At 38.0% G+C, this 23,277-nt stretch overlaps 1 protein-coding gene across 1 annotated transcript; it reads left to right on the top strand.

Annotated features, from left to right (window-relative positions):
- The first annotated feature begins 1,984 nt into the window (after positions 1-1,984).
- Positions 1,985-7,233, top strand: LOC138312550 (bifunctional 3'-5' exonuclease/ATP-dependent helicase WRN-like). Its single transcript, XM_069253369.1, has 4 exons — positions 1,985-2,402; positions 4,548-4,622; positions 5,521-5,680; positions 6,291-7,233. Exons 1-4 carry the CDS (start codon positions 1,985-1,987, stop codon positions 7,231-7,233), a joined length of 1,596 nt encoding a protein of 531 aa, XP_069109470.1.
- Positions 7,234-23,277: the final 16,044 nt, after the last annotated feature.

The raw sequence follows: 23,277 nt of genomic DNA, 5'->3' as shown, positions 1-23,277 counted from the left end.
ATCCTGGGTAGCACAGATTATCCACTCTGGTTTTTGTCCTTGGGGGTGTCTCGGGCAGGGGATATATAAATTGTAGCAGGCCTAATGGGGACGTGACAGCTGTGCGAATACTATAGCATAATTGAGGTAGTGCCAAGGGAGGCATTAGGAAAGATAATATCCTAAAATTAGTCCCCTTTTACGATCATGCAATAGGGGCACGCAGTACACTTCTACGCCCTACCTTCAGGGCATATATGTACACATATATAAAACTAGAAGGAAAGTGATCTTTGTAATTACAGCGATATTTAATACAAGAATAATTTGAGTTTGTTTGATTTATTTACGTCCTATTAACAGCTATGGTATATGTAAGGACGGCCTCCCATGTAATGCGGTGTTGTTGCGTGTATGTTGTGCGAGGTGCGTGTTTTGGGAGACTGCGGTATATTCGTGTTGTGTCTTCTTGTATAGTGGAACTATTGCCCTTTTTATAGTGCTATATCACTGAAGCATGCCGCCGAAGACACCAAGCAACACACCCCCCACCCGGTACACATTATACTGACAACGGGCGAACCAGTCGTCCCACTCCCTGTATGCTGAACGCTAAGCAGGAGCAGAAACTACCACTTTTCCAGACTTTGGTCTGTCTCGGTGAGTCATTGGATTTTTATACATATTATTATTTGCATATAGTTTTTTAATATTGAAATTTTTCTGTGCAATATATATGCGTAACATTGTAAATTTTACTCAAAATATGTACATGTCCAGATCAACGATTTTTTTTATTAACTTCCATCTTGTAGGAGAATGAAATTAAATCCCGAATTATACCAGTTACACAGATATAAATCTGTAATACACACACGATATGTAACTGTATATTGTTATTAATATAATAACTAAATACTCAATATGAATACCATATTTACAAAGTCACAAAACTCTACAGTGTATTTAACTTTTGGAAGAAATGGTCCATGACATCTTCTTATATTGTGTCAAGGAAAGAATAACTCTTTGGAAACAAATTCTTATGTCCAGCATGTTTTCTTGGATGTCTAGCGTCCTCAAAATATGTAATGGAAGTATACTCCCTGTCCACATTCGGGTTCCATTCCAGAATAGCCATATTTGTTCTCCTTTGGTACTCCTTGTGATGGTATGTCAAACATGCATTATTAAAAGATTCCACATGCGTATTGATGCAATGTATGTAGTTTGTTGCATTTTTGTAAAATTGTAGTCACGGATGGCTTTCATTAGAATCCTTTCGGCATCAGAGTCCTTTATGATGGTCGTAAATGCCGATTTTGGGTGAATAATATTTTTTCAAGATATATTTTACGGCAGACGTATCCTATTTTTTACACTCCTTTGAATTGCGCCCTTTGGGTTGTCTGCACAGGAAATGGAAAAACTGTCGGGATAATTTTGGATATCAGCAAACACATTTTGGTTAATCTATCGCCATTATCGTTAACAACTACTGTGTAACACAGCTAATCAAGATAGGAGACATTGGTATTGGGTAGGAAATGCATGTATCTGATGATACTGATGAATAACCGTGAAATTGAACTGTTTACAAAGTGTTGGGTGGTCGAATTGACTGATTTGAATTTACGCTGATACAACGGATCCAACAGCATTAACCAAAATTGTGAGTCAACATTACCGAAAAGAACAATATGATTCAAAATGTAGACGGTAATGTTGAAGACCTCTCCAAGGTCGATGCAGACAAAAGGCAAACTGACGGCCAAGAACAAAAAAAATATGATGGCCGAAACGTCCGATGAAACGTCATGATCAGTGTGTCAGATTTTTTTTACACAAACAGGAAGAGACTATAGTCTTGATCAATTAAACAACCATTAACAAGTTTTAAAGAGACTTCATGATTATATTAGTGAAATGGTTTCGGACAATGTTTCAGTAAAAGTAATAAGCAAAAAGTACACGTCATGGATGCAAAACTGAACTCTTTCTCCAAATGCATAAACATTTTTTACAAAGAGAGACAGATAATGATCAAAGGGACCGCTATACCGGATCGTTAATTGCCCGCGATGAGTTTCTCCGAGACTTCAAAGCTAAGATAGAGGAGTATTTCGTTAATGTATCTCTCAGCAAAAGTCAGCATGAACAAGATGATGAAGGTTCTCGTACTGGTAGTAACTCAAGCAGGTCAACATCATCGAGCAAAATATCAGCTAAAAGACTGAAAGAAGAGCAATTAAAAATTGAATTATCAGCCAGAAAGCTGACACTGCAGAAAGAACGGGAGATTGAACTAGCCAAGCTGTCATTTAAACTTGAGGAGGAAGAACTTCAATTCAACACAGATTTAGCTGTAGCCAATGCAAAGAGTAAAATGTTCAGTGACTTCGAACAAACCGACACTAGTGAATGTAGGACACAGGCATTTGAATATTTAGGCTCATAGCCGAGTCTCTGTACAGGATTTGCACCTTTTGTACAAAGTCAGCAGAAGGAAATCAGCTCTTGTGACATATCACTGGTGATTATCTTCTGTTAGAAGCAGGTAAGTTCCTTCCACAAGACGGCTGGTGTTTGTTTGATTAATTAACAGCTATGAATGAGTTAAGTAAACATCTGGAAGGATATTCTAGAGGCAAGGGATGAAATAAGACGAAAGCAAGTTCCTTAGTTCTGATGCCTTCCAGTGATGGTATGTGTCTGGACAGTATCCTTGGTAGACGGTGAATCATGTACGGATTTCCCTAACATCTGATCATCATCTTTGTTATCATTTCCAATGTAGAAAATATTGGTTGCATAATTTGTTGTCAAACCAGTTATTGCAGAACTAACTTGGTTACACCCAAGAGTGTCAATTACAATAGAATTTATAATTGAAGAATAAGGCAGAAATCAGAAACACATTCTCCCATGAATCCTTTAGTCCTAGTGCTTGACTCCTGTGCCTTTGCTGCACTGATCCTAGCCTCATCATCCGTGCGCAGCTTTGGTGATTGGTCCCTCTGCAAAAAACCTTTCCACTTGGTACCATTTGTCCAGGCTCCATGTAATACAGGCATCTCACCATTATGCTGGGCCATATTGGTTACATATGCACGAGCTTGTAGATCCTTTGCTGCAACTACAATCATAGCCTTCACAATAACTTCTAGATTTTCTTCAGTATTCTCTCCTGTTTGCACAAAGACAGGGATCCCATCAATGTAAAGTTTGATTATGTTAACATCTAATGGCCATGTTCATGTTTGGCTTTCCAACTCAATGACAAAGGAGCTCTGCAGGTAGGGCGTAAGAATTGTACCTGCTGCCCCTATTGCATGATCGTAAAAGGCGACTAAATTTAGAATCTTATCTTTTCTCTTTGCCTCCCTTGGCACCGCCTCACTTTTGGCCTTGAGTTGAGGAAGGCTCTGGGTTCTGTCCCCTGGCCGAGACACACCAAAGTCTATAAAAGTGGTAGTTTCTGCTCCTGCTTAGCGTTCAGCAAAAAGGGAGTTGGACGACTGGTTCGCCCGTTGTCAGTATAATGTGACCGGGTGGGATGTGTTGCTTGGTGTCTACGGCGGCATTGCTCCAGTGATATAGCACTATAAAAAGGGCAAAAGTTCCACTATACAAGATGACACAACATGAATATACCACAGTCTCCCGAAACACGCACCTCGAACAACATACACGCTATACACAGCATACATGGGGAGGCCGTCCTTACATGACCATAGCTGTTAATAGGACGTTAATTAATCAACGTTTCTTATTATTATTTTTTTTCTTATTTCTTCCACTTTCTTCCGCCGCGCGGGTTTTCGCAGCTTTTCTCAAAAATACTTAGTCGATTATCACGAAACTTCACATACATACTCATTAGGGTGTGGGATTGTGCATAAAGGGTTTTTTCCCCAACCGGAAGTCCAAGATAGCCGCCAGGGCCCATTTCCTGTTTTCAGGTTTCGTCCCCGATCTCAATGAAAATTGTCTATGGGGGTTTTAAGGGATGGTGAACATCATGAAAACATTTTAAGGGATGGTGAACATCATGAAAAACAATCTGAAAGAAAATTGGTATGTAGGGGTTTTAAGGGATGGCGAAAAACATGCAAACAATTTTGTAAAGATTTTGGTATTTCAAGATGGCGGCTGGCCCACTTCCTGTTTTCAGGTTTTGGTCTTCTATCTCAATGAAAATTGGTATATAGGGGGTTTTAAGGGATGGCAAACAACATGCAAACAATTTTGTAAAGATTTTGGTATTTCAAGATGGCGGCTGGCCCACTTCCTGTTTTCAGGTTTCCGTCTCCGATCTCAATGAAAATTAGTCTATAAAATTATTTAGGGATGGCAAACAACATGCAAACGTTTTTGTAAAGATTTTGCTATTCCAAGATAGCCGCTGGCTCATTTCCTGTTCCTGTTCTTCAGGTTTTGATCTTTCGATTGCAATGCAAATTGGTCTACAGGGGTTTTAAGGGATGGCGAACAACATAAAAACATTTTCGTATAGATTTTTGGTATCCCAAGATGGCCGCTGGGCTAACTTCCTGTTTTTATATTTTGCCCACTCGTATCCTTAATGCAGGATCAAGTGAAACGTCTGGCAACCATATCCTGTGTGACCGCTGCTTATAAAGGTATGGAAACGCACAACACACACTACAATACGTAAACGCTAGCGATATGCCTAAATTTTGTATCATTCTGTAATGAGATATTTTGTGGACGTGCCTAAGGTCGTACCTAACCAGTCCAGATCTGGTCAATATAAACTGGAATAGAGACCACTGTAATTAATATGTATCCCCGTTATACATTAATTGTATTAATCCTGTGATATTAATTAGATGCACGACATTGAGAAACATCTGATTGCCAACACGACATATATTGTTGGAGTAATGTACATAACTGTATTACATTGTACAATGTATGCGACATAAACTCGATAGAACTGGTATTTTGAAATAAAAACTGAAACATGAATTTATCGGAATAACATTATTTAAATATAAACAACTGTTGCATTATGCATGTAGATCTGAAGCTTAAAATTAGCATTTATTTTAGTTGATATTTAGTCAGTGTATGTGACTACATTAGCCAGCTAGAATAGGATATTTCAGGTATGTTATTGTCCGAATACATTTTTGTCCTGGCTGCGCTGTGGAAAAACTTTAAAAGAAATAAATGTAATCATTTGTCGGACAAGTGCTCCTCTAAAATCTATTCATCCGAATGGCATTTTCACTTGCCCTCAGTAATTTACACATCATTATGCATATGTGACTGTATATATTATATTATGTGTTGTTGTATGTCACCTATATTATATATTCAGCAATAAACAAAGATTACATAGTATATAATTAAGGTCCAGGTCATAATCAAGGTCAGAAATTTTTACTTGTCCAACGCGTACGGACAAGTGTGCTGTAAACATTCACTTGCCTAGCGCAATAGGTGATAAAGCGATTACAGTTCTCCGTCCCCGATTTGTTATTTTGTTGTTTGATCATATCAAAATTATTACAGGTGATAGCAGCGAAACAGATGATCTTATCAGAGAAGGGAAGATAGACATCATCTTTGCATCTCCTGAAACATTGGTCGGTGATAGACATTGGAGGAATGACCTGGAAAAGCTAAATGTGTGTGCAATAGTTGTGGACGAATTTCACACCATTCTTTCATGGTAAGAAACATCTGTTGAATTACAATTAAAAAAAATATTGTCAGTAAAAAAAACACCAAAAAACCTATAGAAAATTAAAGCAGATACTAAAACATTCAACACATGCAAATGTTATAAGATCATGCAATACGTAACATTTATGTAAATTCACAACATGTGTATAATTGAAATTTAAGAATGATGGGTATAGCGCTAGCGCTTCATGTTGAATTAGCTTCTGTCCAGTTGGCATTCATACTAATATTGGCAATTAATGCTGAATGAAAGTTGTTCAATGTTTATTTACATTTTAGAACAATTTTATGATAAAATCCCAAGAGATTTTGCATCTAATAAACAATAATAAATAAAGAACTCATTATCGTTTTAATAAGGACAAAACAGCCATCTTCCATGATCTCTCGCATGACAATTTGTGACGTCACAGTGATAATAACGTCATACTTAGATGGTAATTCATGATCATTTATGATAAATGTCAACGGCGCATGAAAAGGTTACACAGTATGACTGCAGTGAAAATGTTAATGTATATAATGTTTCAGTGTGTAATATATGTAAAGAACTTTAATTTTAATGCATCCATTATAGTAACTTAACTTTATTTCAGGGGTGGACTTGCTGATGAAGAGGAGAAGTCTGTATTTCGCAAATGGTTTCGACACATTGGCGAGTTAAGGTCCCTGTTTCCTACAGCACCAGTCCTTGCGTTAAGTGCAACATGTACAAAAGCTGTGAAGAAGAGAGTGATGTCTGTGTTGAACTTCGACGACAAGACCAGGTTCATGTTTATATCGCCAAACAAAGAAAACATCAAATTTGTGGTACACCGGACAGCAAATGATGCAGAAGCAGCAATATTTTGGCTTGTCGAAGCATTGGCAAAGTTTGAGAATGCATTTCCAAAGATTATTGTATATTGCAATTCCATCAAGGATGTGTCTTCTATCTACAACATCATTGTGACAGAGTTGCCCGAAGCAGTCTCATATGTTGAAATGTACCATTCAGAAACAACAGATGAGAAGAAGGAGCAGATCCTCAGAGATATCGGTGAAGGCCAAAGACTGAAGATTGTCATTGCAACAAGTGCTTTGGGTATGGGGGTTGATGTTGCTGATTGCCACAACATTGTGTTTTATGGGCCACCGAAAACTATTGTGGACTTGGTACAACAAGCTGGAAGGGCTGGTCGTGACGGAGAACAATCAACTGCGCTACTTTTGTGTAATCCTCACCAGTTAGTCCATATTGATGACGATGTGAAAGAAATCGTTAGGACAAAAACATGTAGGAGAAGCGCAATAATGCAGTGTTTTCTTTCCTCATCTGAAGTGAGTAAACTTTCTAACATTAGGAGGCATAACTGCTGTGACTTGTGTATGACAGTGTGTGCTTGTGGTGAGTGTAATCAAACTGCTATTGAACAACTTTTGACAGCTGCAACCCTTGAGAACAAAGAAGTGAAGGAAGGCAGCTGCAGTGACAGTGACACAATCTCGTATGAATACGAATCGGACTTGGAGTTGGCAAATATGGAGATGCCAGAGTAGAAATAAGATTTATTATCATTTTTAGTATTTTATCTGAACTTTGGATTAACAGAATATGTGTGTGTTATTCTGATTTTAAATAAATCTGTCCGTCTGTCTGTAGACACAACTTTTAGTCCAGTGGTATGAAAAAAAAAGAATCGTCCAATCACAAAGCCAGATTGAGTATGTTTAAGAACAATTAATTATAAATAAATGAAAACTATAAAACAATATTCATATGGTCAATTGGTTTTTATTGGCTTGAATGAAAATAATCTTCATATGAAACCTTTCAGTTAAGAATTTTGTTCATAATTTATAAATGTATAACTCAATTTACCAGGTACACAATTGCAAGTATGTATACATACATGGTTTCACTGTGAAATATTGATCATTATTCTTATATTGATAAAAGTTCATTCAAGTTCATAGTTTAATAGACATGAGATGTAACACTGTCAGGGATGGGTTCAATATAATTACACAGCAATGTTATATGTTATTAATTAAAGCCCCATTATGTTTTGGGGTGAAAAATATCGCCATAAAGTACCAAATTTTTCTGAATAGTAGAGCATATATCCTTATGAAAATATCCGCTAATAAAAATGCCCAACATTTCCATGTTTTTCAAAAACAATAGAAAACCCCTCTTCGGAGAGGGGGAAATCTGTAGTTCCGCCCCACAGCCGAAACAATTTAGTACGCATGCGTAGGCACATAAAAAGTGGAATTTCCCTAACAAACTTCAACATCATGCATGGCGAACGCAACTCGCCAAATATGTGTCAGCGAACACACATGGGTCCGTTGGAACGTGGTGAAGAGCAATTCTTCAAACAACGATTATTTAACGGTCAAGTCGCTCGATCGCGATCGACTGCACATTACGAACACACGCATTCCACGCGTGGACCTACAAATACATGTTGTATATGTGTGTATTTACATGTAGTTTCTATATAAAACTAGACTAAAACTATTCAAAAAGTTTTTATTCTTGAATGAAAAGCGCAATTAACAAAATTATAATTACAATGGTATTTGCTGTTCTTATGTATTTTGTAATAAAGATTTATATATATAGATGCCTATAGGGCCTAATCTAGCTTTATTGAAATGTACATCGAAACCGAACACACGTTTGTGTTATCTGATGAGGCCTCCCATGGGGTGGCTCGACAAAACTCGTAAACAAATGAAAGTAAACACAAATACGCCATGTCGTTACCTACTATATAGATATTACACTTTGTTTCTTACATGGCCCTGCAGGTAGGCGCGTTAGAATTGTACCTGCTGCCCCTATTGCATGATCGTAAAAGGCGACTAAATTTAGGATCTTATCTTTTCTCTTCCTAAATGACTTTATCTTTCCTAATGCCTCCCTTGGCACCGCCTCGCTTTTGGCCTTGAGTTGAGCGTTCGCCCCTGTGAGGAAGGCTCTGGGTTCTGTCCCTTGGCCGAGACACACCAAAGTCTATAAAAGTGGTAGTTTCTGCTCCTGCTTAGCGTTCAGCATACAGGGAGTGGGACGACTGGTTCGCCCGTTGTCAGTATAATGTGACCGGGTGGGGTGTGTTGCTTGGTGTCTTCGGCGGCATGCTTCAGTGATATAGCACTATAAAAAGGGTAACAGTTCCACTATACAAGAAGACACAACATGAATATACCGCAGTCTCCCAAAACACGCACCTCGCACAACATACACGCAACATACCGCATACATGGGAGGCCGTCCTTACATGACCATAGCTGTTAATAGGACGTTAATTAATCAAACAAACAAACAAACAATTGTTTCTTACAAAGTCTGGTAAGCCTACATGTTCTACTCCATCGAAGACCGGACATAAACTTAGACCAGTGTTTGAGACAACAGGGTCAACGACGATTTCGGTATCGGATCTATCCATGACAAGTGATCATGATCATGAATTACTAACCGAGTACAATCCACACTGTAGCATAAGATTATTATTATGAACTTTGTAATTACTACATGCAGAAACATATATACATAATATATGGTCATGCTACATGTACGGTATATGAAACACAGGTGTTTGGCTCTATAGAGATTTTTCTCCGTATATATGTAATACTGTGTCAATATATAAATTGTTTGTTTTGTTTGTTTGTTTGAGTTTTACGGCCCATCGACAACTAAGGTCATTTAGGGCCAAACTACAAGTCATGCATTAATATCAGGATAAAAGTTCAGGGTAAGAAAAGCAAGTAAGGACTAAAACACAGATTGTAAACGTTAATTTGATAAAAAAAAAGGTTTGCATGGGATAAAATAAATTTGGCTAAAACACATGAGAAAACTCATGCACAATGTTGATGAAACGATGAAATGTTGAGTTGATACGATGTATGATGAGAAAACGTTCATATTTTGCTTAAAATACCGATCTCTTTGAGATAATTAAAAATACGATTATGTCTCACGGCATGAAACAAAGTGTACATGTCGGAGACATCGTAGTATTTATCTCGTATGTGTTTAAAATCAATACAATGCAATAAAATATGCTCCACTGCGAGAGGAGAATCACATGCATGGCATGTAGGAGGATCCTCCCCTTTCAATAGATAGGAATGTGTAAAATATGTGTGTCCAGTTCGGAGCCGAGAGAGAACAACTTCCTCTCTGCGGTCTCTCCGACTGGACAGTTTAGGATTAAGTGTAGGTTGAATTTTAAACAGTTTATTGTTCGTTTCGGTAGACCACCTTTGTTGCCAATGGTGTTTGATGGCTGACTGAATTGAAGGTTTGATGTCGGTGTATGGTAGTTTCAAATCTGTTTGTGCTAGGCGAAGAGCAGTCTTAGCTGCTTTATCAGCCTGTTCATTCCCCTTTATACCCACATGACTGGGAATCCAGAGATAAGTAATTTGAGTTTTAGAAGATAATCGAAATGTTCGGATTAAAAGATTTTGGATTAGAGTATTTCTTGATTTCAAAGCCTGAAGAACCGAAAGAGAGTCTGAACAGATGATTGCCTTTTCAATGCGGTGTTCTTCGATATGGTCAAGCGCCAGACCGATAGCACATGCTTCCGCAGAGAAAATGGAGGCAGTATCCGGGAGTCGGATAGAGGAGCAGTGATTAGATGTACAGCATGCTGCCGCAACATTATCACCATCTTTTGATCCGTCAGTGTATATCTGAACATGGTCAGGGAAAGCCCTAATGCACTCCCGAAAGGAGGATTTGTGTTCTTCGGGTAATGCACTGGATTTTGCCCTCTCATGTAGAGATAAATTGATATCAGGTGTTTGAATGAGCCATGGTGGTACATCCGATACGGTGTACTCGTCAATGGTGTCGAAAGTTATATTAAGTTCCTGCAACAATTTTGAAATTCTGATGCCAAATGTTGGTATGAGCTTTTGATTTTGTGTAAATATTTCTTTGATGTTGTGGATTGAATACAAGGTTAAATGCAGGATTTTTGGGGGTTGGATTTCAGTTGAGCAGCATACTGTAAGGATAATTTCTTTCGTCGATCGTCTAGAGATGGCTCATTAGCTTCCACATGGAGACTCTTCACACGTGTTGTTCGAAAAGCTCCAAGTGCGAGACGCAGTCCATGATACTGTATAGGGTCAAGCATCTGTAGATAGGAGCTGCGAGCCGATCCATAGACAATAGAGCCGTAGTCAAGTTTTGATCTAATAAGTGCCCGATAGATACGTAGAAGCATTTCACGGTCTGCACCCCAATCAGAATGGGAAAGAACTCGTAGAATGTTCAGCGCCTTCGAGCACTTATCCTTCAGATGTTTGATATGTGGAACAAAGGACAGTTTCGAATCAAATATTAGTCCAAGAAATTTAGTTTGTTCAACTACTGGAATTTTAATTCCATTGAGTGTGAGGTCAGGATCATTGTGTGGTTTTCGTTTTTGACGGAAGTGCATACAGACAGTTACAGACTATATATAAAGAGAGAAAAATGTCTATAGAGCCAAACACCTGTACATGAACCACATGTAGGCCTATGTGATTCATATCATCTCACAATTCATTGCATGCACAGGACAGGAAAAGGAATGGATGTATACAATGTAGAATAGTTTGGTTTGATTGAAAAATACCAAGAAATATAAAACAGTCCTTTAATGATATATACACAGTTCATCAAGTGAAGAAGATCTTGGTGGAAAAGTATATCCTGATGAATACTGAGAATAGATATATATATAGATGTAATATACGATCGATATGATAGTATGTAATATATTATATTAAAAATAACATATATACATGCAGTAACCGTGTTGATCATGAGCAAAGTAATATAATACAGACATGTCTCAACATACAATTTGATGTATCTCGACTAGCGCCGATTTCAGTGATCGTTCATGTACATGTACTATCACATATTTCATAGACATAAGAATATCTTTATAAATTACCCAAAGAAGAAATAGAAAGCAGTTATAATACATGTATATAGTAAGCTATTAGTCCACCTCTTTACGTATGTTCTGAGTATTTAGATATATTGTGCTCTCCTAACTCTCAGATTATAAATAGATTAGTAGTATCATGATATTTATTTATATATATTATAGTTTGGGATAAATACTGTATTTATCTCAAATTATTACACGAGAGGAAAGTTAAAATCAACCGATCATTACCAAAATTGACACGACCACGTGTTTATATTTGTACATTTAGTATACCACTCTGCAAATTCATAAAGACAAAGGTGTCGCAATGAAAACGGCCTGCCTTTATAATAATCTATCATATTGGAATAACATATATCTGTACTGATTTCAAAACTCTGAAACGCTTTTCAGGTCGCTTTGTATTTAAGGATATGACAGATCTTGAAGAATACACAAGATTTAAATCTGACTATAATCGATATGCAGCCTCTTGAGCACTGAGTTTTCTAGTTTTTAACACACAATATCCTATCCTCAACAACCTTGATTATGATTTGTAGTTCTATCTATTGTATTTGGCAATCTTGATAGAGCAAATTTTAAATCATCAGGCTCAGATTTACATATATAAGCACAAACGTAATAGGCAGCGGATTCACTATTCCCAACTATTTGGATATCCATATTTGCTTGCCAATTATCTAGAAGTAAAGGATTATAAGCATTAAGGTAGCTATCTATTGAAGGTCGTTTGGTTTCATAAAATTTGTTTTTCATATTTTCTGATCCTAAATCTACATTACTTAACAAACGTGTTGAATCACATGAAGAACATGGAAATCCAGATCGACATCTTCCAGACTTCCTTAAACAATACTCAGAATGCTGATGTGTCTGAAACTTCTTTGCGAATTGACTCCGACTAGAATTGGTACTTATCACTTTGTCAATATAGTTTATCAACAACTTTTGATCACTATAAATTTCTGAAAAAATTTTCAATCCAAAAGAACAAATGTATATGAGGACTTCCTCGATTTTGGAATTCAATTCTTCCAAAATGATCAAAAACTTTTCCTAATGGATTCTTCGGACCATATATGACATGCTTAAGTAAAGCATTAAAATCGTCTTTGAAAATGTTTAGCTGTTAAAACAGGATCTTGCTTCACCCATTTATTTCCATTTGATACTTTCAATGCAGCTTTGTAATCGCATCATAATAAAGTCATAAATAAGTCTGGCCAATGCATATCATTAGCAGATAATGTAACAAACTGACTTGGTGGCCCAATGGACTTGAACGTTGCAAGGAGTTTCAGTAAATTGTTTTTCCAATATGCAGCTGTTCCTTTAATCAATTTCATAAACATGTAAGAATTTTGAACTATATCAGGATTATTGGTAAAATTTGAAATATCTCCTGCAGTTAAATTTTTTTATTCGCATATGTATATCTACAGAATTGTGAAGTCGACTTCTTTCATAAAAGTTCACTGCATGCAACAGATAGGAAATATCTTTCCGAAAACGACCATCTTTAAAATACTTTGTTTGTTTGTTTGTTTGATTTATTAACGTCCTATCAACAGCTATGGTCATGTAAGGACGGACTCCCATGTATGCGGTGTGTTTGCGTGTATGTTGTGCGAGGTGAGTGTACTGGGAGATGCATCTTGTGTTGAAAGTGTTTGAAATTTGAAATTGGAATATCTCGTGTTTGTCTAAATCCATTTATGCCAAAAGGAAACACGTGAGGAAAAGCCGATTCCTCACCTGAATCCATATCATATGCATTTTTTGGAGAAGTGGTGCACCATTTTAGAGAAATATGAGGTGTGTTTTTTGTCAATAGAGTTCCCAAGTCAATATCTGGAACAGCATAATCAACAGATGTTACTGTGTATTCATCAAAATCATCATCACATGACATAATTTCACCAAGTGAAATCACTATTATCAGGCACGTTCTTGAAAAACTGTCATTTTAATGAAATATTTTTATACACAAGATTGTTTGACTTCAGCCACAATAATGCATTCAAGATCTTGTCTTTGCGTACAATGTGTGTAGGCTTTGTGTCTTTGTTGTACTCATATGACACAGTTATGACATTAGCATCCTCAAAAGAATGTGGTAATGTACTGACTTGTTGTTCAAAATTAATTGGAAAATCAATGGATAATCCCTTCTCTGCAAGTTGTCCCCCATGTAATATAATAACTGTCATAAACACTTGTATTTTACATATTAAGCGACGCTCCATTAAAGAAAGACCTTTCAAGCATGCAGGTATCTTTCCTGGGTTAAGTTTGTTCGCAAAACTGTTAGTAGGAGGGACACTGTTTTTTTATATGATTGAAACAATAAGAACACACAGCACTTTGAGGATAAAGTTTAAGATTGTCATGAACAATAAACTCTGTTTTTAATTTAAAAATTTGGTTTTCATATGAAAACTTATCACAACTTGTGAAAACTGAAGGAGTTTGAAAAATTTCTATTTGAAATTTATCATTCAGCAGATGACTTTTCATGAATTCATTACCAGCTGTTTCATTCAAATTATTTGATGAGTCAATTTCTATAAAATCTGCTACAATTGTGTAATCATACTGGAAATTGCAATTAAAATTGCAGTAAGAATATGGCAAAAACTGGCTATGTTATCAACTTCAGCCGTTTTACACAGATCTTTTTTTGTTGAGTATTTCCTTCTTTTCTTTCTTCCACGTCTGGGTAAACAATACGTATGTTCACTGGTACCCACATTTTCAGTAGCAATTATGTTCTCAACATCAATATGTGTATTTAATTCAACTTTTCCAAGGAAATTGAATTGTTCTTCTGTATTATTAAGATAATCGTGTACCAATGTATGTATGGAAACATTATCCCTGTTAGTATTATTTTCTTCCTTTTTTAAATTATTTCAACAGGCAATACATGGGAAGTTTTTTTTCACCTTCCCTTCCAGTTTACATAATCCTTTAAACTCTCATTTCTATTCTACTGATATATTCCTTGTGGATGTAATTGTCTTACCAGCCTGTTAAGTTTATGTCCTCAGTTCTTCCATTGATTAAACATACAGGAGAAATGTTGTATATATTACCTGCATACTTTGCCAATAAAACTGTGTTAAAGACCTCAGATCAGAAAAATAAGAAAACAGCAGGCACTTCCATTTGGGTCTGTTTCACCAAAAGTAGTTACATGCATGAGAATCAAACAAATAGTACTGGGCATCTTGCAATATGCAGTAATGACAAGCTATATTCTCAAAAAGTGCTGAGGGGATCTTTCTCAAATTTCATATATAGGTTCCTCTAGGACCCTAGTTGTGCATATTGCATTTTGGAATCGATTGGTGAACAAGATGGCCGACAGGCGGCCATCTTGGATTTTGATAGTTAAAAGTTTTGTTACCGCTATTTCTCAAAAAGTACTGAAGGGATCTTTCTCAAATTTCATATACAGGTTCCCCTAGGACCCTAGTTGTGCATATTGCATTTTGGGACCGATCAGTGAACAAGATGGCCGACAGGCGGCCATCTTGGATTTTGATAGTTAAAGTTTGTTACCGCTATTTCTCAAAAAGTAACTGAAGGATCTTTCTCAAATTTCAATATATAGGTTCCCCTAGGACCCTAGTTGTGCATATTGCATTTTGGGACCGATCGATGAACAAGATGGCCGCCTGTCGGCCATCTTGGATTTTCATAGTTAAATATTGAAACCGCTATTTCTCAAAAAATGCTGAAGGGATCTTTCTCAAATTTCATATACAGGTTCCCCTAGGACCCTAGTTGTGTATATTGCATTTTGGGACCGATCGGTGAACAAGATGGCCGACAGGCGGCCATCTTGGATTTTGACAGTTAAAGTTTGTTACCGCTATTTCTCAAAAGTGCTGAAGGGATCTTTCTCAAATTTCACATTCAGGTTCCCCTAGAACCCTAGTTGTGCAAATTGCATTTTGGGACCGATCGGTGAACAAGATGGCCAACAGGCGGCCATCTTGGATTTTGATAGTTAAAGTTTGTTACCACTATTTCTTAAAAAGTACTGAAGGGATCTTTCTCAAATTTCATATACAGATTTCCCTAGAACCCTAGTTGTGCATAGTGCATTTTGGGACCGATCGGTGAACAAGATGGCTGACAGGCGGCCATCTTGGATTTTGATAGTTTAAAGTTTGTTACCGCTATTTCTCAAAAAGTACTGAAGGGATCTTTCTCAAATTTCATATATAGGTTCCCCTAGGACCCTAGTTGTGCATATTGCATTTTGGGACCGATCGATCAACAAGATGGCCGCCTGTCGGCCATCTTGGATTTTGATAGTTAAATATTGAAACCGCTATTTCTCAAAAAATGCTGAAGGGATCTTTCTCAAATTTCATATACAGGTTCCCCTAGGACCCTAGTTGTGCATATTGCATTTTGGGACCGATCAATGAACAAGATTGCCGACCGACGGCCATCTTGGATTTTGATAGTTTAAGTTTGTTATAGCTATTTCTCAGAAAGTACGTAAGGGATCTTTCTCAAATTCCATTGATAGGTTCCTCTTGTACCCTAGTTGTGCATAGTACCTTTTAGGACTGATGCATAATGCCTTTTGGGACTGATCGGTAAACAAGATGGCCAACCGGCCGCCATCTTAGATTTCATTGTTGAAGTTTGTTACCACTATTTCTTAGAAAGTACTATAGCGATCTGTCTCAAATTTTATATGTAGTGTGTTTGAAAAAGTTTGAAAAGCAGGGAAAAGATCCCTCTTTCCATTGTCAGACATAGATCATTCTTTGGTGGGCGCCAAGATCCCTCTGGGATCTCTTGTTTAATAATTTCACCAGGCAATTCATGGAAGTATGTTTTACTCCCTTCAGTTACATAATCTTTAATCTCATTTCTACTGATATATTCTTGTGGATGTAATTGTCTGCCTGTTAAGTTTATGTCCTCAGTTCTTCCATGATTAAACATTACAGGAGAAATGTTGTATATATTACCTGCATACTTTGCCAATAAAAACTGTGTTAAAGACCTCAGATCAGAAAAATAAGAACAGCAGCACTTCCATTTGGGTCTGTTTCACCAAAGTAGTTACATGAATGAGAATCAAACAAATAGTACTGGGCATCAATATGCAGTAATGCAATAGTTGAGTGGCCAAAAGTGCCTAGCAGATATTCTGATAGTTCAAAGCCCTTGTGTCTTCTGACACCATATACTGACCAACCTCACCAAAGAATATATCATGATAAACAGTTGTTTCTAAAATATCCCTGTCAAGTGTGACCACGTTTGGAAGTTCATCATGTGCTAGGTATGTATCTGGGTTATATTCTCTTTCAGAAATGATAGATTCATACAAATTGTGCCCATTAAATATTATTCTATCTATGTCAAATGGGGTTATATTTGTTGAATATAAACCATATGCAAAAAAACTTGCAAGAGCAAATAATGCAATGGCAGTGCACTGAGTCCCTTTCCCTGGAAATAAACCAATCCCCTGATGCAAGGATCCCATGACGGCTCCGCCAAAGGCATAATTTATCGGTCCCAACCTAAAGCTTTTATCTCAAAAATGTGTGTAAGCTAACCAAAATCACACGCACCTTGCTAGCGTTAAATAAAATAATTAATTCACATACTGTACCAAATCCCCTCAGTCCTGTCAAAATACAGCGTCTGGGGAGTTTTTTTATTTAGAGATAACGGAAAACTGACCTCGCAGCAGCTGACCTACATTTACGTAGACTGAAAATGTGTGCACACTGTATACCTGTGTCAGTCGCAGTACCGTGTCACCCAAATACTGGCGACTCGCTATGTATGCATCGTTTTTATCTATAAGAAATAACGAATCAACAGTTAAAATATAAAAGATATATAATATATGCCTAGCTATAACACCTCAGTGGAACACTGTATCACACATGTAACGAGCGGAATGCCAGTAGGTCCGTTACATGTGTCAGCCACAGTAACACCTTACGCCCCAAATAAATTGCAGCAGCTAACAAACACAGCTAGATTGCCATAACGAATTGCACAGTTATTTCTATTGTATTCAGTTACAGCATATTTAAGAATTGTACATTGATACGTAACTTGATGTCGTTAGCAGCTGCAGCAGGTAACCATGCGGTTGAGGCTGACAAAAGGAAGTCAGCTGTAGGCATGCCCTGTTGGCCATGTAGGCCTAAGATGCGTAAACTATTCACGTCAGCTTATCTGAGTTACGCCGGCATCATATACAGGTTCAGCACTGCAAACCGCCGAGAAGGCCCGGCGACTTGTACGCCAAAGGCGTGCATCATTCTCAACTAAAGTATCATATTACCCATGGCAAAATCCAATCGTCGCTAATGTATTTACTGCCTGGGCGTAATGCGCCCAGGCAATAATCATATATATTATAAATAATACTGGCTGACAGGCGACCAGTTTTCGCTGAGTACTAATTCTCGCCATCTTATCTGTAGCTGTACGATTCATTACCGGTCAAATGACGTTAATAAAGTCATTTTATGTTAGAAGACACGTCCATTGTGATTTCCATAAAAAATGTCTTGAAATTTGTGTTTGATTATACAAGTACACATGTGCTGGTTTGAATTGGTACTCTGCGAGATCTCACGGTTGCCGGAATTAACCAATAGCAACAGAATCCTTTACAGACTTTGTGAAATTTATGATTATGAAAAAAAACATTTGTCCAAGTGTCACTGTGAGTTGATGTATTTAGCTATGATATCTATTTAATCAAAGGGAAACGGTAACTCTAGATCCGTTGGGAATGAGTCAGCTCCAGCCTCTTCATCTCTACTGCCATTGGAACCGGTACCGGTTAAGAAACCGCATAAAAGCCAAAAAGTAAGAAGTACAAGGTCATTTAAAATAATGTTATATTTCATTGATTCATCAAACATGAATTAGAAAAGGAATGAAACATTTAACTATGTCTGCTATTAATTTGAAATTTATATTTGTATGCACAGCTTCTACAAGGCTTGATCATTCAATCATGTCAGCCATCAACAATTATTAATTAATTCTATGGCGATTAAAATTGCATCCTATACCAATGAGCACTATATATAAAGTTTGCCACACATTTGACGTCGCACGTGGAACGCTTTCCAGTCATCGCTCATATTTCAGTGTTCTGCCGAACAGCATGGATACATTTTGTCGATCCGGCCTTCGGCTGCCACTTGCCGAAGGCTAAATTGCGCTCCATTGTGCTGTATAGTTTAATATTTTTTCTACTTTGTCCCGCATTACTGTTCATATCCTATTATGTTATCGTGTTCGTTTTGTATGTCTTGATAAAGGGGCAGATCGCCTGGATAAATGATACACTTCTATCTTATATCAAATTATAGAAACTGTGCATAATTTGGATATACAGTATCGGGGCCAACCCTATATGTACAGAGCAGGGACATTTGATACTGCTCGTAGATTGGACAAGATAAGGAACGGTCACTTGGTCAAATTTCAGCAGCAATAGCCATTGAGTTTCGCGAGTTCATAATATTCTTGGACAATATTCCACTACCAATTCACCCAAAACTTTTTATGTAAGGACACTGATACTCAGCGTTCTTTTCTGAACGTTTTTCACACGGAGTTAACTGCAAACATGTTTAGTTTATGTGAGGCCTTGTCAACTTACGGCCGATAATGGCGGCACGGCGAAGTTCATAATCAGAAAGGAATGAGCCTTGGGATAGTTTCAATGGGGCTAATTGTACAATACAGAAACTCAGAGATGAGTTGAGAATAAAGTTTGATATTTTCGAACCGCTTTCCATGTCAAAAGTTAATCTGAAAGGACTTATTTGGAGACGTTAGGAAGACAAAAGTCTGCTCCATCTTCATCATGCCGTACATAAACACCAGATAGCAACGTCGAAATAACAAATACTATCGCTACAAAAATATCAATGTCTAGACAGTCGAACACTTCGTCTGATAGTGTTCAATAGAACGGACGTGAATGTTTGCAACAAGAACTATCTTCGAGCGCGGCGACATCACTAAGTCAACCACATTAACAGTGAAGATCCACAGGCAGATTGCAGCACAGATACTACTGTAATGGATCACATGCTTGCATCAAGTGTGAGGAGCCTCGGGGATGATAGCAAGGCAAGGAAAAGGCTTTGCTAGATGGTTTTGGTACAGGCTCCAAGGTGATCGGTATCCAAATATGACCAACGGGAATGTTTTGGTTTCTATGGATAATGTCACTGCGAAAAAACCGAGAACAAGGTTTCTAAGGTTTCAAAGAAACCTTTTTTATCCTTCCTAATGCCTTCCTTGGCACCATCTCACTGGCGTTTTTAGCTCACCTGGCCCGAAGGGCTGGTGAGCTTATGTCATGGCGCGGCGTCTGTCGGCGTCCGTCGGCGTCCGTCTGTCCGTCAACATTTCCTTTAAATCGCTACTAGTCATAGAGTTCTGCATGGATTGTAACCAAATTTGGCCACAAACATCCTTGGGGGAGGGGGAACAGAACTTGTATAAATTTTGGCTCTCACCCCCCGGGGGTGGGAGGGGTGGGGCCCAATAGGGGAAATAGAGGTAAATCCTTTAAATCGCTACTAGTCATAAAGTTCTGAATGGAATCTAACCAAATTTGGCCACAAACATCCATGGGGGGAAGGGGAACAGAACTTGTATAAATTTTGGCTCTGGTCCCCAGGGGCAGGAGGAGGCGGGGCCCAATAGGGGAAATAGAGGTAAATCCTTTAAATCGCTACTAGTCATAGAGTTCTGCATGGATTGTAACCAAATTTGGCCACAAACATCCTTGGAGGAGGGGGAACAGAACTTGTATAAATTTTGGCTCTGACCCCCGGGGGCAGGAGGGGCGGGGCCCAATAGGGGAAATAGAGGTAAATCCTTTAAATCGCTACTAGTCATAGAGTTCTGAATGGAATGTAACCAAATTTGGCCACAAACATCCTTGGGGGAAGGGGAACAGAACTTGTATAAATTTTGGCTCTGATCCCCTGGGGGCAGGAGGGGCGGGGCCCAATAGGGGAAATAGAGGTAAATCCTTTAAATCGCTACTAGGTCATAGAGTTCTACATGGATTATTACCAATTTTTACCACAAACATCCTAAGGGGAGAGGGAACAGAACTTGTATAAATTTTGGCTCTGACCCTCCGGGGGCAGGAGGGGCAGGGCCCAATAGGGGAAATAGAGGCAAATTGTATAAATCGCTACTTATCCTAGAGTTCTGCATGGATTGTAACCAAATTTGGCCACAACCATCCTTGGGGGAAGGGGACCAGAACTTGTATAAATTTTGGCTCTGATCCCCCGGGGGCAGGAGGGGCAGGGCCCAATAGGGGAAATAGAGGCAAATTGTATAAATCACTACTAGTCATAGACTTCTGCATGGATTGTAACCAATTTGGCCACAAACATCCTTGGGGAAAGGGGAACAGAACTTGTATAAATTTTGGCTCTGACACCCCGGGGGCAGGAGAGGTCGGGCCCAATAGAGGAAATAGAGGCAAATTGTAAAAATCGCTACTAGTCATAGAGTTCTGCATGGAATGTAACCAAATTTGGCCACAAACATCCTTTTTGGAAGGGGAACAGAACTTGTATAAATTTTTGGCTCTGTCCCCAGGGGGCAGGACGGGTGGGGCCCAATAGGGGAAATAGAGGTAAATCCTATAAATCGCTACTTGTCCTAGAGTTTTGCTTGGATTGTGACCAAATTTGCCCATAAACACCCTTGGTGGAAGTGGAACAGAACTTGTATATAAATTTTGGCTCTGACCCCTGGGCGCAGGAGGGGTGGGGCCCAATAGGGGATTTAGAGGTTAATATTAAAATTCCTTCAGAAAAGAAATAATGAATCTGTATTCAGAACATTACATTGGCATTACAAACCAGTTGAGCGATACAGGCCCTCTGGGCCTCTTTGTTCTTAAATAAAAGGGTCATAATTCAGTCAAATAGGGGTCCAATCAGAGTCCATATCAAACAGGGCTAATACCCTGAAATATGTTAGTAACTTTTCAGAGCCAAAATTTAAAACATCTAAGATAATTGCATCTGCATCCAAAGACATTGCAAAAACCATATGCCAAAGTGCTGTGTATCTAATTACCTCACCATCTACAACGAAGAATCATTTGTGACTGTAACAGGGAAAATTGTAAAAGGTGATATTTTGTTTACTTATGAGTAACTCAATTTGAAATTCCGTGCCTGGTCATTTATATTTTGTTCCTCGGATTACTAACATGTTGGTATACAATAATTTGCATGCAATCTGCTGTTAAGGTGATAAACTCGAACCTGTTCTTTTTTTGATATTTTATTATATTTGTAGCTATCGAATGAAGTCACCACTAAGGAATTACTATAGAATCATTATTAGATTAAACATGTAATAAGTATCACTAATTCTCTAAACACAAAATTTGTGAATATAAAGGGATACAGAAAATAATTATTTACATGTTTGCTTCTATTATAAATGGAAGAGTACCAGCTGAGTTCTTGATACACCTAATCCATTACCTATAATTGTAGAAATGCAATGAAGTAGGAAATCATGAAGCCCTTCGTAGAGAAATGGCACAAAGGTCGACTACTCCAGTGGAGCGGGAAATATTTAGTCGATGATGTCACAGTGTGTTAGTTGTGAGTGGCAGGGATAGGACTCCACTAAATTGTAATAGGAATACCATCAATCACGGTAACGAAGGTATTAATTATTTCCAAAAATACAATTTTGAAACACTTCACCTAGTCTATAAAAGTGGTAGTTTCTCTTGCTTCTGCATAGCGCTAAGCATACAGGGAGTGGGACGACTTGTTCGCCCGTTGACAGTATTATATGACCGGGTGGGGTGTGTTGCTTGGTGTCTTCATCGGCATGCTGCCTCAGTGATATAGCTTATAAAAAAGGGCAAGTCAATCATAGTTGTTTGATTAATTAACGTCCTATCAACTGCTATGGTCATGTAAGGACGGCCTCCCATGTATTGAGGTGCGCCGCGTGTATGCTGTGCGAGGTGCGTGTTTGGGAGACTGCGGTATATATCATGTTGTGCCTTCTTGTATAGTGGAAAAAAACCTGTTGCCCTTTTTATAGTGCTATATCTCACTGAAGCATGCCGCCGAAGACACCAAGCAACACACCCTACCCGGTCACATTATACTGACGACGGGCGAACTTGGAGATAGTTACTAATCCAACTACTATGGATTGGCTGTCTAGATCATTTAAAGAACCCACAATGCGACCATTCCTTTGAGGTAAGTGAGTTACATTTGAATTTCTTTTATTTGGGATTTCTAGTCTAGTGTATTCAATAGTTTTTTTTTATCTTGACCAGAAGTTAAGTCCTTAAAAAGCTTTAATTTTTAGTTTTATTCTTCACTGCAATCAATACTATAGAAAGTATCAAAAAGTAGAAACTACAATCAATTATATCTATATATGTCAGCACAGATTTCTCAGTTACAGTACTTCTTATCAGAATTTCTAAAATATTTTCATTATCATCAAAATTATAGACTGTACCGCAAATACCCAATCCTCAAAGTCAATCGTTTGTGCCATGGAACTCATATGCAAGGAATATGGGTAA

This window comes from Argopecten irradians, unplaced genomic scaffold, assembly GCF_041381155.1.
Source record: "Argopecten irradians isolate NY unplaced genomic scaffold, Ai_NY scaffold_0368, whole genome shotgun sequence".
Lineage (NCBI taxonomy): Eukaryota > Metazoa > Mollusca > Bivalvia > Pectinida > Pectinidae > Argopecten > Argopecten irradians.
This window is presented reverse-complemented; position numbering and strand designations above follow the sequence as displayed.